At 40.3% G+C, this 16,365-nt stretch overlaps 1 protein-coding gene across 5 annotated transcripts in view; it reads left to right on the plus strand.

Annotated features, from left to right (window-relative positions):
- The window catches only part of ripor2 (RHO family interacting cell polarization regulator 2), a 71,357-nt gene that overhangs the window by 16,345 nt on the left and 38,647 nt on the right, over positions 1-16,365 (plus strand). Inside the window, exon 1 of one of the 5 annotated variants that reach the window (XM_065948247.1) lies at positions 4,618-4,886. The exons of 3 other annotated variants lie outside the window; for them this stretch is intronic. Coding sequence is in view for 1 of the 2 variants with exons in the window: in XM_065948246.1 (XP_065804318.1) it covers positions 12,667-12,703 (37 nt within the window). In the remaining variant the exon portion in view is untranslated. Of the gene's footprint in view, positions 1-4,617; positions 4,887-12,651; positions 12,704-16,365 lie in introns of those variants that run through there. One more of the 5 variants, XM_065948246.1, reaches the window with a different exon arrangement.

Here is a 16,365-nt window from a genome sequence, read left to right on the forward strand (position 1 = left end):
ATGTGCAACGTAGAGAAGAACATAGAGGAATGAATGACACTGAATGAATCTAACAAAGGCTAGACTAAATGAAGCAGAGAAGAAGTGGAGGTAAAGAGAACCAGAGGTGTTTCAATGCCACGCTACATGCCGAGCAGGAGGTCGATTGTCGGGACGTTCGGCAGTCGCTACAAAAGGAGAAGAACGGCTCTGCTTGGGGGTCAGTGAGGTTCTGGTTTCACTCATACGTTCTGTGTGAATAGGCTTAAGACTGGGGACAGCTAGCTCTATAAACACTGTTTATATAAACCCAGTCACCTATAGTTATGGTTTATGTTGAATAACAGAGCTAACTGGGTTACTTTTGTGTCTCTTATAGAAGATTATTCTCCTGGAAAAATACTGTTCTGGCCTCAAAACAAGAGAATCACATTTGTTAAGATGACCCTGAGAAAGAAAAGATAACAAAGCAAACTATAGCATGCTATTCATTTAGAAGACAATACAGAACATCTCACATACATACGCACCTTGGTACCCTGATTACATGAAACAAACATCACTTTACATGCAAACAAGGAAGGAGTTGTGCATTCGTCCATGATAATAAAATCTCTGCAAAACCTACAAATTGATCTACAATTTCATGAGGTCTTGCAACCAAAATAGGTTGTTTTCATCCGGTAAAGGCATGGTTTAAATGCAGAATGAATCAGAGAAGGATTGTTCTGAATTAGGTGGGTCCAAAGGACAGTTGGGCATCGAAAGCACTGATGGTCGTTGCAAATTTGTTGAAGCAATCCTCTTTGATATTGTCCAATTTTTGAAATTGTCAAGAAAAAAATATAGGGAACTTGGAGTGAGGGATGGGGGTGGGTGTTATATTAGGGATTTAGGAGGAGTAGTTGCAATTGGTTTGAGATCAGACATAATAGGCGAGTGCAGTCAATGTTTCATGATGATAAAAATAAAGGGTTCTAAGCTTTATCGTTTTCGCACAATTATTGTTTCTTCAAAAGAAAGTAAATAAATTCATGTTTTAGGCTTTGGATTAAAATATTACTATTACTGTACCAGTTTCAACAAGAAAGATCTGACATCAAAGTTTTCCTGCTGACCAAATACAATTGACTGTCATTTATTTGTTCTGTTATTTTCACTGTAAATGAGCCAGAGGTTAATTTGTACTTCCTGTGAAAAGTCTTGAGACGATTAGAGCTGATGACACAGACTAAATGTTAAATGACCCGATGCTGTGATTTGATTGGCAAAACCTTTAGATAGCTTGTAAGTATCTGAGTGCATGTGTGTGCGAGTGTAGTGATAAGTGTGAATGTAAGGTGCTTTCTTTGTGTGTGTGTTTGTGTGTGTGTGTGTGTGTGTGTGTGTGTGTGTGTGTGTGTGTGTGTGTGTGTGTGTGTGAGAGAGAGATAGTGTGAGATAGATTGTTGTAGTGCGCTGGTTCTTCAGTAAATATAGCCGCTAGTCAGAGGCTGCTGATGACAGCCATAATTACAGGCTGAGCTGTGCAGCAGCTGAGAGTCTCAGAAGAAGAGGGGTGTGTCTGAGCGTGCACGCAAGCGTGTGTGTGCATGTGTGTGTGTGTGTGTGTGTGTGTGTGTGTGTGTGTGCCTCAGTTAAAGGGCTAATGGAAACCTTGAATGTGTCTTTTTCAATCATTTCATAGTGATATGTACAGAGGGGAGCAGAATGAAACTCACATGTTTGACATACAATTGTAAGACTACTGAAAGAAGATTTCATAGAGATTCAATCAAAGTCACAGTAAGAAAAAGAACTGGCATGTATAACTTAAAGGCATAACGAGGAAGGATAAATGGGATTTTTTTTTAGTTGCCTTTGGTTTGACGTTTTGCATTATATGAGGAAACCAAAGACACTTCTCCGTCTTTTTCTCGATGCAGCCAGTTGGCTCAGTGATGTGTGCATATTAAAAACTGGAGACGAAACAGCTCGCATTTCTCTGTTCTTATAGGTGGCACAATTCACTTCCCAGCTCGTCTAAAGCTCAGTTTGAAACAACATATATCTAGCTTGTGTATTTCAGGCAAGGAAGAGTATTTTGGACATATTACGGATGGATAGAAAAATGAAGTACAGGACATTATCGTGGCCTGACACACACAGTGGCTTCCTGGAGTCTTCCCTCATCTTTCATTCTTTTTCCTCTCCAATGCTCTTACGCCTTTACTCTGAATCTGTCTTTTCATAATTATTTACTTCCTTATTATTCCTTGACTTCTTTACATCAATTATAGTTCAAACACCATGGTTGAATTCCCAGCATGGCGCCCATTTAACGTTGACAGCAGCGTACTATAAATATCGACGGCCAGCTGGCAGCTCTGGCCTTTTTATTCCTCTTGACAGATAATGGAAGTTCATATTTAAATCTGGAGTTTGTACTTTGAATAACAGACACACTTGTATTTCCAGAACATGTCACCACTGTTTATCTAATGGGATGGAGTTTCTTTAGTGGTCATCATTATGAGGCAAATTCTTGACTCCTTACATCCTTCTGGTACAGTATCTCATAACAGCTATATTCCCAGCTTTAGAGCACTATAAGCCCATTTTAGTAGCTTTTATGTAGGCTATACGTTTAGTGCTTTTTAAAGCAATTTCAAACCGTTAACCCACTTAGGTATGCTTTCTCATTGCTGTATATTGTTTTTTTGTGGAACGCTATCATTATCCTCCATTTGGCACTTTGTCAACTAAATTGATTTCGCCAAAAATGTTCTCGCTCAAAGCTGTTCTCGCACTCACAAGAAGAACCAGACATGAAGAAACCTTGAACCTATACGCTTTAAGGTGAATCATATCAGTGAGTCATTATGAAATCCCTTCCTCTTACTTACATGGTAACTGATGGATTAAAAGGGACAAGCCATTTTCTGCTCCCTTCGCTTCTTGGAAGGGCGAGTGTGAATTGGATTTGTATGGACTCAGTGGAGGAGCGTATCCACTTATGGAGGCTGATCAAGCTGGCTGAGGCACTTCAAGACGAGTCACTCTGCATTACACTGACTTGTGGAAAAAGAAAAGTATTTTCTCCAGCACCTGTGTGTTTCACCCTGTTTTGTAGCTTTACTGCAGATTGAGGTGTTTTGTTTTTTCTTGATGCTTTTCTGTGTAATTCAATTTGTGTGCCACTTGCTGTCCAGGGGAAAGTAATCAATGTAAACCTTGAACCCACTCGATGCGAAAGGCAATTTCGAAACAAACCTCTGTTGTTATAGCTGTGTAAGATAATCACACCGTCGTTTTCACAACCTATCGATACATTTTATGAGGACAAATGACACTTATTTCGTGTGCTGCAGAATGAGACAGTTTGTACTGTACCGCTTAAAAAGAAGCTTCAACCGCTAACTAAGTGAACATCAAAAGGTCTAAATTTAAAACGAGGAGGTATCAGCTCTCCCTCCTAAAAATGGCCCTGCTGCTGCTGTCCAGAGTACAAGAGCAGAGAGAAATGTTAGAGACAGTTCAGAAGGTGACAGCTGGATAAATCTGGTGCTCAGACGTGGATTCACCCTGCAGGCTGGAGTGGTGTGCCAAGGCAAGCAGAGAGACATGGCTGATGTCTGAAGCCATAAAACATGAATATAAATTCTTATCTATAGAAAATAATAATAACATCATACAGGCCCACTCACATTTGTTGTTCAAAAGAGTGTTTTCCCTGAACCACAGTTATCATTTATTATCACCAACCATTGACATGAACTTGTCTACATTCATCTGACGATTGTAAGATAAAACAAATATATTTAATTTAAACAGAGATGCTGTGTACTGTATTCCAAAGCACTGGCCTTGTTGAAACAGGGTCAAGTAATTGATGTTGCCCTCTTATTAATCATCTCATGCTTTGTCTTGCCCTTTTGCCTCCCAGATTACTATTAGGTACGTCTGCACACAGCAGACAGCACATGGAAGCTTGTGGTCATTGGCCCTCTATAAAACAGGCCTGGGAGAAAATGGTAAAAAAAAAAGAGTCAAAGTCTTCTTTGATTTCATACTTTTGTAGAGAGAATATCTTTTAAATTTGAACTATAATAATAATAAAAAAAAAACAGACATCTACTGACACAAAGTAAACCTTGGAAGCTTGGGTTAAAGGGGTAATTAACATTGCCTAGTTGATAATACATTTGTCTCCAAATTAATTTGAGGACCTAAAAAGACTGCTTTCATTCAAACTTACCATCCCAGTAAGTCTGTATGCCCATGTTGTGTGAAAAGGTGTTTGTTTGAATGTCAAAGATGCTGCTGTTTGATTTTATGTAAGTATTATTTAATTTCTTTATGAAATATGAAAGTTAATTATAGTAACCTAATGTATACGTTATCTTTGGCAGTACTGGCATCCTTTATGTCAGTCAGACCAATAAAGCTCCGTTGATTTGATGCTATGATGAGACATACAAAAAGAGAAACACACACAGGGCATACCCCGAGTTTTATTCGTGCGCGCCAGCTTTGGGGCTTTGGGGGCCACAAAACAAAGTGGCCCCGCCCTCCCCGTGACATCCCCGGTATCTTATTGGCTCTCCGTTGTTCGGGAGGAGCGCTGCAAACACAAACTGGAATGTGTATGAAGAGGGCTCAGTGTTTGCTCTGCGCGGCCGCTGCACCGATCCTCACCGGGAAAGAAAAAAAACGACGACTATACCTCGCTCACCCGGCCGGGCTGCTTCTTTTTTTTTTTTAATGGGAATCAGAGAGATGTACTTTTAATTTCCAGTGCGACCAGCAGTAACACATCTGCGCCTCAAAGCGAAAGCGCACTTTAAGTTCAATTTACGCATGGACGTAGGGGCGCAGGTAGACGGGCAGAGACGCCACTGAGGAGCCCATCGTGAAGTTTTGCAGAGGTAAGAAGCATAGTTTAACTGTACAGGGCTAGAACCGCAATCATTTGAACTTAAAAACATGTAGGCTTATTTCCACCGGTGGTGAGAGAATGCGTGTACTCCGGGGGCAGTGGGTTAGTGGATCACACAGCTCACCGAGGATGAATCTGATTGGAGGATGAACCCACATAAACACGCGATAATCCCAATTTTTAATCGCATTTTCACGACATGAATTTGTGGCTGGTGCACTTAAAATGAGATGCATTATAGTGTGGCTTACGTGTCTTGTTTTGGGGATGATTCTCTGAAAATATTGTTAAAATAGACTTCATGTTTGAATGCTCCATATTGGTCAAGTTATTGAGCCGCAATTTGGAAAAAAGTGACCTATAAAAACTAGGATTGTGTAAAGCGTCTAAAAATGTGGTTTTGTGAATTGTTTGTCCACTGAATAGATGATGTTGTGTGCATAATGTTTTGCCTTGAGGTCGCTTTTTGTTGTGATGCTAGTTTAAATTGAGAAACATGTTGTTGTGGAGTCACAGTGTTTATCTGTATGCATGTGGGTGTTCACTTTTACACATGCATCCTGATGCACATGTGAAACTGTATAGGGAATCAGGTCAGTGATTTTCAAACTGCTTCTCCAGGTTTTTTTGTGTTGGATGGAGGTCAAAGAGCATCAGTCTTTTGTCATGACTCTCACACTGACACCACCCACAGTGGATCTTCCAGCTGAACCACAGCAGATAAACACAGAAGTAAAGATGGTGTGTTTGCAGAGCGAGCAGACTCAGGAGAATGTTTGCAGATTTCTACCTGCCAGATGGTTAACAAATCACTTCCTTTTCTGCTTAGAGGCTTTTAAAACACGAGAGATAAGTGTCAATTCTTTGATATTTCAATATCAGCTCTTTTTTTAAAAGCCTGCCAACTGCGTTCTGATCTCAGCTGCATGTCCTCCAAGCTGATCAAAAGAACAAATTTTATCAAGCTATCCCAAGTCCTCAACGCTCGAAAGTGTAATCAAAACAACAGGAAAGTCGTTTGCCCAAATATGCATACAGCTTGCAGCGATGCTTTTCCCTGGCTGCTCATGCTGTTTCTAAGAAAAGGAGACTTTTTCTTTCAGGGCTAAATGCTCTTTCAGTTCTTTGATATGGTTAAGTGGAAGTGCTTTGCTTCCCTGCCAGCCAGTTTGGGCCCTGGTTGAGCTGTTTGAAGGGGGTCTTGAGACGAGGGGGTAAGGTGTTTGTGCCAAGCAGAGAGCGGGCTGCAGGGATGCAGGAGCAGCGTCTGTTCCCAGGCTCTCTCTCTCTCTCTCTCTCTCTCTCTCTCTCTCTCTCTCTCTTTCACACACACACCAGCTCCCTCACCTTCTCTCTACTTTACCCCAGCCGGCCTTTCATTCCCTGCATTTCATTCCCTGCTCTGTTTCAGTCTTTCTCATGCAGGGACAAGTGCACACACACACACACACACACACACACACAGACACACATTTGCTCATTTCCTCCTCTTTCTCTCCAAAGTCTCATTAAAGGAATTATGACTGTGTGGTTTGGAGGAGATTCAGACGCTCTTGTTGTTCTGTTTGGTTTTCCCCAAGAACTACTAAAACACAACACTGTAATGTTGGTGTCAACTCAACAGGATTTAAAGAGATGTAAGTCGGAAAAGTATCTCATTGCTGGAACTACAAATCACTTTCAGTTTTCTTTATCTGCTGACTTAAGTTGAACAAAATGATGACAAATGAGAACAAAGGGGAAATCTCTAGATGTATTGTCCAGCTAGAAACCCCAAATATATTCTTTTTACTATCGGATAAGGAAAAAAAACATTAAAAAACCTGAGCCTTCTTTCCAATTTGGCATTAAAGGTTTTATATGCGATTTTTTTTGATGAAACCAAAACAACTTGCACTGCATTGTTGTGTTAGCATGCTAATGCTAACGATCTTTATTATGCTCGTATCTTTACACTGCATGTAAATTTACCTGAAATGAGCGTGATCTAGAAACACAGTTAAGCAGTGAGTACAGTATGTTATTCTTCTTTTCTCTAGTCCCTCAATTAAACAACTTTTATACACGAGGGGACGAGTCAGCCGGCCGTCCAGGCGATGTAAACAAACTGAAGATAGGACTATGAAAACTCTGAAAGCATCACAGACAGTGGGACTCGGGTGTTACACCCATTGTAGACAGTCATGACTCACAGAGTTATTTTCAGATGATGTACTTGATTTCTACATTTAAGTGTGAAAAATCACATTTAAAGACTTTAAGGCTAAGAATAATTGAAAAGGTTAAATGACTATATCAGGACTTTCACAAACATTTCTGACTTTGATTTAGTTCCAGATCAGTTGACGTTCTGGGCCTAATCATATCATGTCTGAACTTCTCATAAACTGGCACATGATTTACCAATCAAACTCAATCAATTCAGAAACTGCTCAGCTTTTAGCTCATGGGACTTTGTTGGCCTTTAGCCTATATGAACAACATAGACAAGCATCTTTAAATCCAGCAGGCGTTTCTTGTCTAACCAGTCAGCTTTCAAACCCATGTAAAGACAATGTAAATGTTGAATGATTTGGTTAAACTGATTAGCATTTTGTTGTTGTGTGGCTTAAATCTTTCCTTTTCAGACTGTAATGTAGTTTCACGGTCAGTTTCACAGAAACATTTTCAAGAACTTTGAAGCCATGCTAGTCAGATGATCGCTCTAAATGTATGCAGAGACATTATTTACTCCAGCATGAACCATATTGACTTTGTTGATTCCCTAAGCTACCAGCAGATCAACGTTTTCACATGTTCAGTAACTGTTTGTTGGATGGACTGATTTGAAATTTGTATAGATATATATTTAAGGATGATGAATCCTAATGACAGTGGTGATCCTCAGAATCCTTCTCATTGGAATATCTCCTCAATTGAACACTGTATTGACGTGAAATTTGGCAAAACTTTCTTAATTCTCAGAGGATATTTTGTGAAAACTTTTAATTATGTATCTTCACGTTGCACACAAATATCACATTGCAATCTCACTTTGTACAAGCTATGGTTGCCCGTAAAAGAAATGTAATTTGTTAAAAACTCTGAATTTGTTTGTGCCGCGTGTTTGGGGCCTCTTAGCAAATGTCAACTGTTTGCTAACATGCTAAACTAAGCAGCTGAGCATCAGATACACACAATCATAACATGCTAGCATTTATGTTAGCATGTTGGCGTACAGATTTTAGCATTTGCCGCACAGCGCTCCATGCACTACATGTTTTTTTTTCTGAGCTGAACTCCTCAATAATTCTGTCAAGTTTAAGATTTTCTGGAGACACAAAAATGTTGCTGGCTTTCATTTAATATTTTAATACAGAAGATTTGTTTTTAAAAATAATTTATTTATCAACTAACTTTTCCTTCTCCAATTCTATGGCTGAGTTCATTTTAAATGCTACGTAACAAGTGAACCAGAAGGAGTAATATAACATGTTGGTACATGGTGTGAGCGGCCTTAATGGAGACTGTAGTGCTTTATAGTCCATCAGCGTCTCACACTCAGAGCACTTGACCTTTTCCTTTCCTCGAGCCCTTTCACTTGCTTGTCTTGGAAATGTCTCCTGCCTCTGTGCGAGCTGTGTGTGTGTAGCTGTGTGTATGTGTTTCATGCACATACATATGTTTTTCCATCTGTGAGCATATGTGTGGGTTTCTTTTTTCTTTTTTGGGGGGGCCGGTTCTTACATTCTTACAGGAGGAGTGCCTCCTTAAAGTTTTTACAGCTGATAGTTATTTGATAAGGCGTGTAAGCTGCAGAAAGTCAAAGTGCTCCACGGGGACGGGGAGAGAGGAATGATTGAACTTTAGCCGCTGAGCTCGCACTGAGAGCTAAATGAGAAACATCATTCACCAAAAATAAAGTTAAATCTCTTGCTGACGATCCGGACTTTTAAAATATAACTCGACCCTTGATCTGTGTCTTGACAGGCTGCTTTTATTCAACTAAAAACTGGCAAAAGTTGATTTGGTTCTGTGATTTGTTTTTGATGAAACTTTAATGCTCCCTGCGGGGAAATTGGGTCATTCAGTTCACAGATATAGACGACAGTTTGTTTTGATACGTCTGTCGCAGAGCCTACAAACTGGTGTTATTTTAAGAAAAAGCATTTAGGTCTTCACTTTTCACACCTCATATTGTTGTAAGGAAGTCTGTTTAGATAAAGTGATTCAGAGTCAACAGTAGGAAACCTTCATTTAGATTGTGGTTGGGTGACATGATGCCGTCCCGTCTGCTCTCTGAGTCACAGTTTATCTGCTCTCCAGATGATGATGATGATGATGGTGGTCTGGTTCTCCTCGCCTGTCCCAGCATGTCTTACCCTACAATCACCCCCTTCCTCAGTGAGGAGGTGGGAGGTGTTTTATGGGTGTTAGGAATTTTTTTGGTGTCAAGGAGGTGGGTTGTGGTTGTTACACTGGGGTTAAGTGGTAGGTGGAGGGAGGGGCAGATGCAGGGAGTGGAGGGAGGATTGGGACAGTTGGAGACGACCAGTATGAAGGAATGAGGAGTGGAGATGGGAGGAGGTGTCTTTGGGGAGGGGAAGCGAGACAGAACTGAGGAAGGGAAAAACAGAGGTTTATAGACATGCAGTACCACTCCATGAACTGTTCATCCACCTCTTCTCTCACGACCATCATGATCCTCAGAGAACGATTCCTGTCGTTCTCAGTCACCCCTCGACTTTTCCTGCAGTATGGCTTTATTAACAATGTATTAAATGGAACCCGATGATCTTGCAGAGGTTTATCACCTACATCTACATGTGGCTTTACAGACCGCTCTCAGCATGTTTAAACTAGTTGTTTAGCTGATGTGGTTCACTGTCATCGCTCCCATGGTGCAGTTTATCACATAAAACTTCCAGAACTTGGGTTGCTGGTTGCCTAGTGTTAAGTGCAAGCGCCACAGTCCTCTGTGCATGTCAGTACATACAGGCGTTCTGCAGCTCATTATCTATCACGTGAAAGTCAACATATCCAGACACAGATACACTCGCACTTTCTACAAGTGTGCATTTGTGTGCTTAAGTGTGTCTGTGTGTGTTTTTCTGCCTTTGCAGACCGCATGAGTAAGAAGCAGTGATGTATGAAAAATGATAACTGGAACAATTATGTGTAGCTAATGGACTAATGAGTGCCCAGATCTGTGTGTGGGGGAGGGGTCATCCAAGTGAATGGTTAGTGGTCTACCCCTTGAGTTTTCCATCTTTTATTATTATTTTTTTTTTCATCAATCCCCCCCTCCCTCCCTCCATCCATCCATCCTGTTCTGTTTCTTACTCCAGTCCCATCCCATCTGTCTAGCCCCCCCACCCCCTCCTTCACTTTCTTCCTGGATACAGACAGAGAATTTACGAGGGGGGGTTTGAACCCATTTTGACCCCTCCCCTGTTGTCTCTGAGCAGATCAGCACTGCATTCTTGTGTGTGTGTGTGTGTGTGTGTGTGTGTGTGTGTGTGTGTGTGTGTGTGTGTGTGTGTGGTGGAGGTGTTCCCTATAATCCTCTCCTCCTACTGGGTGACCATGCTATGCCCCCACACAACACATGCTCTTGCACTGTATGTCATCTGTGACACATGATATTTGTCACACTGGCACACACACATATTTACACACACACACACACTTACACACCTCTCGCGGGGCAGCTCGGAGCTGCAGCAGCGTTACGATAGCCATAAGCGTTTTAGGGTCCTAAGCTGATAAGCTGTCTGTTTTGCTATTTGGTGCGCTCTCTCTCCTCTCTGCAGCGTCCAGCAGCTGGAGGAGAAACTATCGGTCCACGTCTCTTTGTGTCATGAAGGTTTAGATCTGTGTTTTACTTTGCCTGCGTGGGAAAAACACGCAGGTATGATTATGTGTGTGACACATCCTGTGCAGCCATGACAGTTTAAAGATAGCAGTTGCTGTCAAAGTTATCTCTTATATTTCAAGTAACCATCACTGCTGCTTTGTTTCTCCCCTCCCCTCTCTGCTGTCCCTGCTTTGTTGTTATTTCTGTTTTCTCTTGCTGTTACCTTTTGTTGTTAGTGCAAAAAAACATTTTTCATTCTTCACTTTTCCCAACAATATTTTGCGATGAATTTCAGCGCTTTGTTCACATTCAGCCCCAGACCACCTTTGCAGCCTTTTTTCCCCCGAGGAGACTATTTACACCTTTTGTGTTTTTGGATTCTTCTCTCACAAAGTTGAGTTTTGTAGAGGCAAAGGATGTGGCTTTCCCATTACCCAGCTGCCTTGGGCTGGCCATGACACACAGCTGTGTGATGACAGAAGAGTTAAAGGGGAAGGGGAGGGGGGAGTGGAGGGGGGAGTCGTTGCCTGGATGACCGATCACTCTTTGAACTGAGCTTCTCCTCCTGCAAAATAAATGTTTTTAAAGGTCACAGCTGCCCAGAGTGAGGATTTTGTTTCCGGGAACCATCATAAAGCAAGCTTGATAAAAGCTGAAAAAGGAAGAGCATTATTCTTATGGATCAAAAGAAGATTAGTGTCCCTAATTATGAATGATCAATTATTTCTTTTAAATGACCCACTGCACTATTCCAGAAGGGCTGAAAATAAAGACTATTATAGAAAGTCTGAGGTCAGTCTTTAAATTAATGTTTGCATTTACAAGGCAGAAAGAGTTAACATTAATAAGTATCAAACTTTTAAGGATGAGCAATCCAAAAGCCAAGTCTCTTCAGGTTATTAAATACAAAACATTTTAAATTTTGTTTCTGGAAAAAAAAATTGGCTGACAAAACCTTACACATTGTGTAAATTCCACCACCAGGGAGCTCTCAATCAAAACAAAAACAAAAGGCTGAGGCTGGCGGGGAATCATGGGAGTGATCCTCTCTGCTAATCCACACCCGATCAAAACAAACTGAGTTGACGGAAGTCAAGACGAACGTTCAAAACAGACCTGAGAAAGAGAAAATGTTTACAGACGAGCTCATGTTTTCAAGTATAATTTATGTTTTTATCACAGCAGTACTTTCTTATAAAGCAGTCTTTGACATAACATCTGGTGTCTCCACGGCAACGTTAATAACTGTTGGAAATATTTGAGGTAATGTCAGTACTCGACAAATTAAAAACATTTTTTTAAAGATATTTTAATGAAAACTTTCTAAAAAATTGTAATTTGAAAGGACTTGTGGTGGGCATTTGAAAAGGAATAATCCGCTTCTTCTCAGAGATAATGAAAAAAAATAAAAAAACATTAGCTGCCCCCACAGTAGCTGTGGAGCTGCAGGATAAATGTCCGATCAGAGTGGACATTTTTGTCTTTCTTTACTAGTGTTGTAAAAAGGAAAGGTCAACCTAGATTTAAATTCAGTCGTTCATGCAAACAGCTTTAAGATTGGAGCTGTCACTTATAACCAAGAGCGAGTTAGTTCTTTGTAGCTGCATGTCCATTTTCATCCTTAATATTTTGAGCAAGAAGTTAGAACAACAAAGAAACGCTCCTGTAGATGAGAATTAAGGACTTTCATGTTTCATCTGAGCTCAAACCACTGCACACATATAATAACCACTTGTGCTGAATTTCAGTTATTTCATTAGATAAGTTATTCACATTGAATAAACTGATGTGCTCACGAGGCTGCAGCTCTCTGTGGTGTGTTTATATCTGAGTGGCTCTTGACCCTTTTTTTTTTCAGCATTTCCTGCCCTCTCTGCCTCTCGTCTTCCCTGCCTGTCACGATCTGACACTGCTGATAAAAACCGACAATACAATGGCAGGCGGTGATCCATACAGACACACATCACGGGGTCAGATATGTGCTTATAGTGTTTGTGAACAGATGTGTGTGACGAGAGGCTGGATTAGTAACCATGCAGTTGAATGGGTTCATGTAATGGCCTGCTTTTTTTACACAGCACAATCAGATGACGGTTTATCAGTATGTGTTTATCTGCTTATCTGTAGCGTCCTCCACACATACAGAGACCTGCTTTTTCTCTCCACCAAATTTTCAAAATCCAAAACAGTTCTCATCCTAACTTGTGTAGATCACTGAACTTCTTGTGATGAAAGATACAAAAGAAAACTCAAAGTACTTGGTCTTTTTCGATTCTCTGATTTTTTTTTTTTTAATTTTCAAAATCCAAAACAATTCTCATCCTCACTCCGACTCTGTCGCTCTCCCTTTCGCTGTTGTCTCTTTTTTTTTTTTTTTCTGTGTCATTTTCTCTTTGTGCATCATGACTCTCTAACTGAACAATACCCACTTCCACAGTCTAAATAATTCACACTAATTGCTTGAACTTTTGAGTTCAACTTTCTTGTATTTCTAATTCCCTGTCTGTTGCTCCATAAGCGGCCACAGCAAGGCCTCCAAATGCACTTTGAATCTCCTCTTTTTTTCTCATTCCTTGTCGAGTCTTTACCCCAAACTGTTTGATAATCTCTCCTCACTTAGTTGAAATATTAAACGGTGAAACCGCAGTGAAGAACAAGGAAGAGCAATCGTCCTCTCTGGAGTATTTCTCCACCAGAGAGAGCTCATTTCTGAGTGTCTTTTTGCCCTTTTCCTTTCTAGCTTTAGAATTTTCTTCTCCCGCTGTGGGTTTTTCTTTTTGTGCGGCCGCTTAGAAAATTGTTATTCTGCTGGTAACATTATGGTAATGGCTTAGTCAAGGCTTCAGAACCATGAGTGGGACAGAAATCTACTGTGACTTCTGTTTGTAAATGACACCCGCAGTGGGGTAATGCGCTGCTCATGAGGGAGAGTGTGCATTCACTGCTCCACTATGTGATAAATATAACCTGAACGCATTAAGACATAAAGACATTCAGCACTTGGACTATGGATGTAGATCATAGTATGTGTGTTTGGCTGCTGTCCTAGAAAAATCACACAAAATTGTAGCATCAATTCTTGTTTATTGAATTCAATGAGGACGTTAAAGCATCTTTACATTCATTTTGTTCAAATAAAATATTTTTGAATCTCTTCAAAAATATACAACTTTGTCTTTATTTCTGCAAATCATGGCCCCTTTGTTCTGAAACCCAAACCTCAAAGTGCTGCCACCCTCCAAGTCGATACGACACAGTTATGATTTGTGACAATAGCTGGCTGCTTTCCCATGGTTGCCTGATTCACACATAGCCCTACAACACAGTGAGCATGTGTTATCACAGTAGCAGCTATCAGTGAAAAGAATGTGGTCCTTTTACTCCTAAAAATAACAAATGGAGCTGAAATAACCGGGAAAATCCTGTTTGTACGCTAACCACATTCCAGCGCCGCAGCATAGGTGGCCACTCTCAATCACTGTCCAACTTACAAATGGACAAATCAAAGAAGTGGAGCCAATCAGAAAATTGTTCTTAAGGCCCAAATGTGAGATAGTGTAGATAGAGTGAGGGAGATTAAAGAGGAAATCGTTTCACTTTTTGAAAGATTTCCAGCCTGAAGAACTCGAACAGTTGATGCTTTTTAAGGCTCTTTTTAATTTATTTTCTTAAAAAGCCATGTTGACATACAGTAAGTCCTAGCCCTGCTTCGAGATGTTTGAATTTGGAAAATGGCCCATTTTCTTGCTTTCATTTAAAGATAACATTGCTTGCCTTCATTATTGATAAAACACAAAATACATAGCAGTTAGCTGAAATCAAGGGACTCACTATCTGTACTGATAGTTTCAAATGTGTTTGACTTCAGTCTGGTTGCACCTGTAATCACACCAAAAAGTGATTTCCAGAGATGCAAGTAAATCCATACAGAAGGTTAGAAGTTCATCTAGGAAGCCATAAACGTGAATATTATTGATGGGTTTAAAACAGTTAAATCTACCTATAAGATGTAAAGGGTACAGTACAGCCCATTTAAAAAAAAAAGAATCAATCAATCAATCAATGCATCAATGCACATCCTCAAAATAGAGACACATGTGGCCTCTGATTTGCTTGCATAATAATAACCAACTATGAAAGGAGGGAGTGAGTTTTAACTTCTCTGTCTATTCCTACCTCTGTTCTTCGCTCAATTTTTCAAGGCTTTAGGTAATGACATGTTTTTTCAAAGATGTTGGTTGTAAGTGATTAATTGGCAAATGTTGTCAACCATCGTATGTTGCTTTGTATGACTACTATCTCTCCTGTCTCATATCCTAAACAGACTATGTTGTGTGCTAACAATGTTTAGTTTTTCTCCAGGTGAGGGTCGATAAAGGCCAGAAACCATTAAGAGTGAGTAGAAGACTTTTAACAAGTTCAGTTAGACCACCTCTGCAGCTTTAGATGTTCCTTAACGTCATGCAGAACAAGCTTCAGAGAAGTGGGATCCATAGCTTCTAGAAATCTCTGCCACAGGAAAGGTGCATTGAAAAGCAGCATGCTGTGTATTGGTGACAATGGAATCAGTTCTACTTTGGAAAAACAAATCTTTCAAATATTAACAGAAATCTGGACACCAGTGTATTTGATTAACAAGCTTTTTTAAATATATTTGTTATTTTTTGTATAAAGCTGTATTGATGACGCATGTATCATCCTGTTGTCTGTGACTGTGCAGCTGTTTCAGCGCTGCAGGCGATGATGTTGTCATGGGACAGCTCTATCTGGCTGCAGCATTTAATGACTTTGTTGTCAGTGTGTTGAACTCAAGTAAGCAGGAGACACATCATGTGCTTGTGGGTTAAGCTCCTGTCTCCCAGCTGCTGCTTTCTACTGTACTGTCTGCTAATGTATTTAATGTCATAAAAATAATCTTACAGTCCATTAATGTGGATTGTACATTTACTGGTGTGCCTTACAGTTCTCACAAGTGATTACACGCTGCTGTGCTCTCTTCTGAAATGTCAGCAGCAGCTGTCTGAGTGTTTGCTGCAGTCCAGACACGTCTCACTTAATCTGGTCATCTGTACATTTAAATGCCTCTTCATATCCTGGCTTTTATGTTCCCCTTGTGCACGGCTCCACGAGGACACCGATGACCTATAATTAGAACTGAGTGAGTTTGATGGCAACATAATGATATGTGAGGGAAATGTGAACATACTTACACACACTGTAAAGAGCAGAAGGTGTCTTTGAGCAGCGGTTAAATGTCACAGAGGTGCAGAGGAACAAACAGTGGTTCTTAAATACTGTGACCTATAGGCTGGGATCGCAGGGTAACTCAAATATCACAATACAGCGATTTTGCAATAATTTCTTTATCATGACAGTTATATAATTATTCATCACGGTATCTGATCAACTGAAGAGGACTGAAGTTTTGGTGTTCATATCACCTCTTTCTCCTTCAACTTCTTCCTACTTTATGACATTATCCTGTTCTCTTCTTATTTGGCTAACAAATTTCCCTCAAATGCTGCTTTTTAGTATTGATGAGGTGAGTCAGGTTGGCAGGGGAATCTGTTTAAAGTGGCAAAATATACATTTTTGGCACCAGCTATACGATAATAGTCATAATCACCCAAGT

This window comes from Labrus bergylta, chromosome 19 (assembly GCF_963930695.1).
Source record: "Labrus bergylta chromosome 19, fLabBer1.1, whole genome shotgun sequence".
Taxonomy (NCBI): Eukaryota; Metazoa; Chordata; class Actinopteri; order Labriformes; family Labridae; genus Labrus; species Labrus bergylta.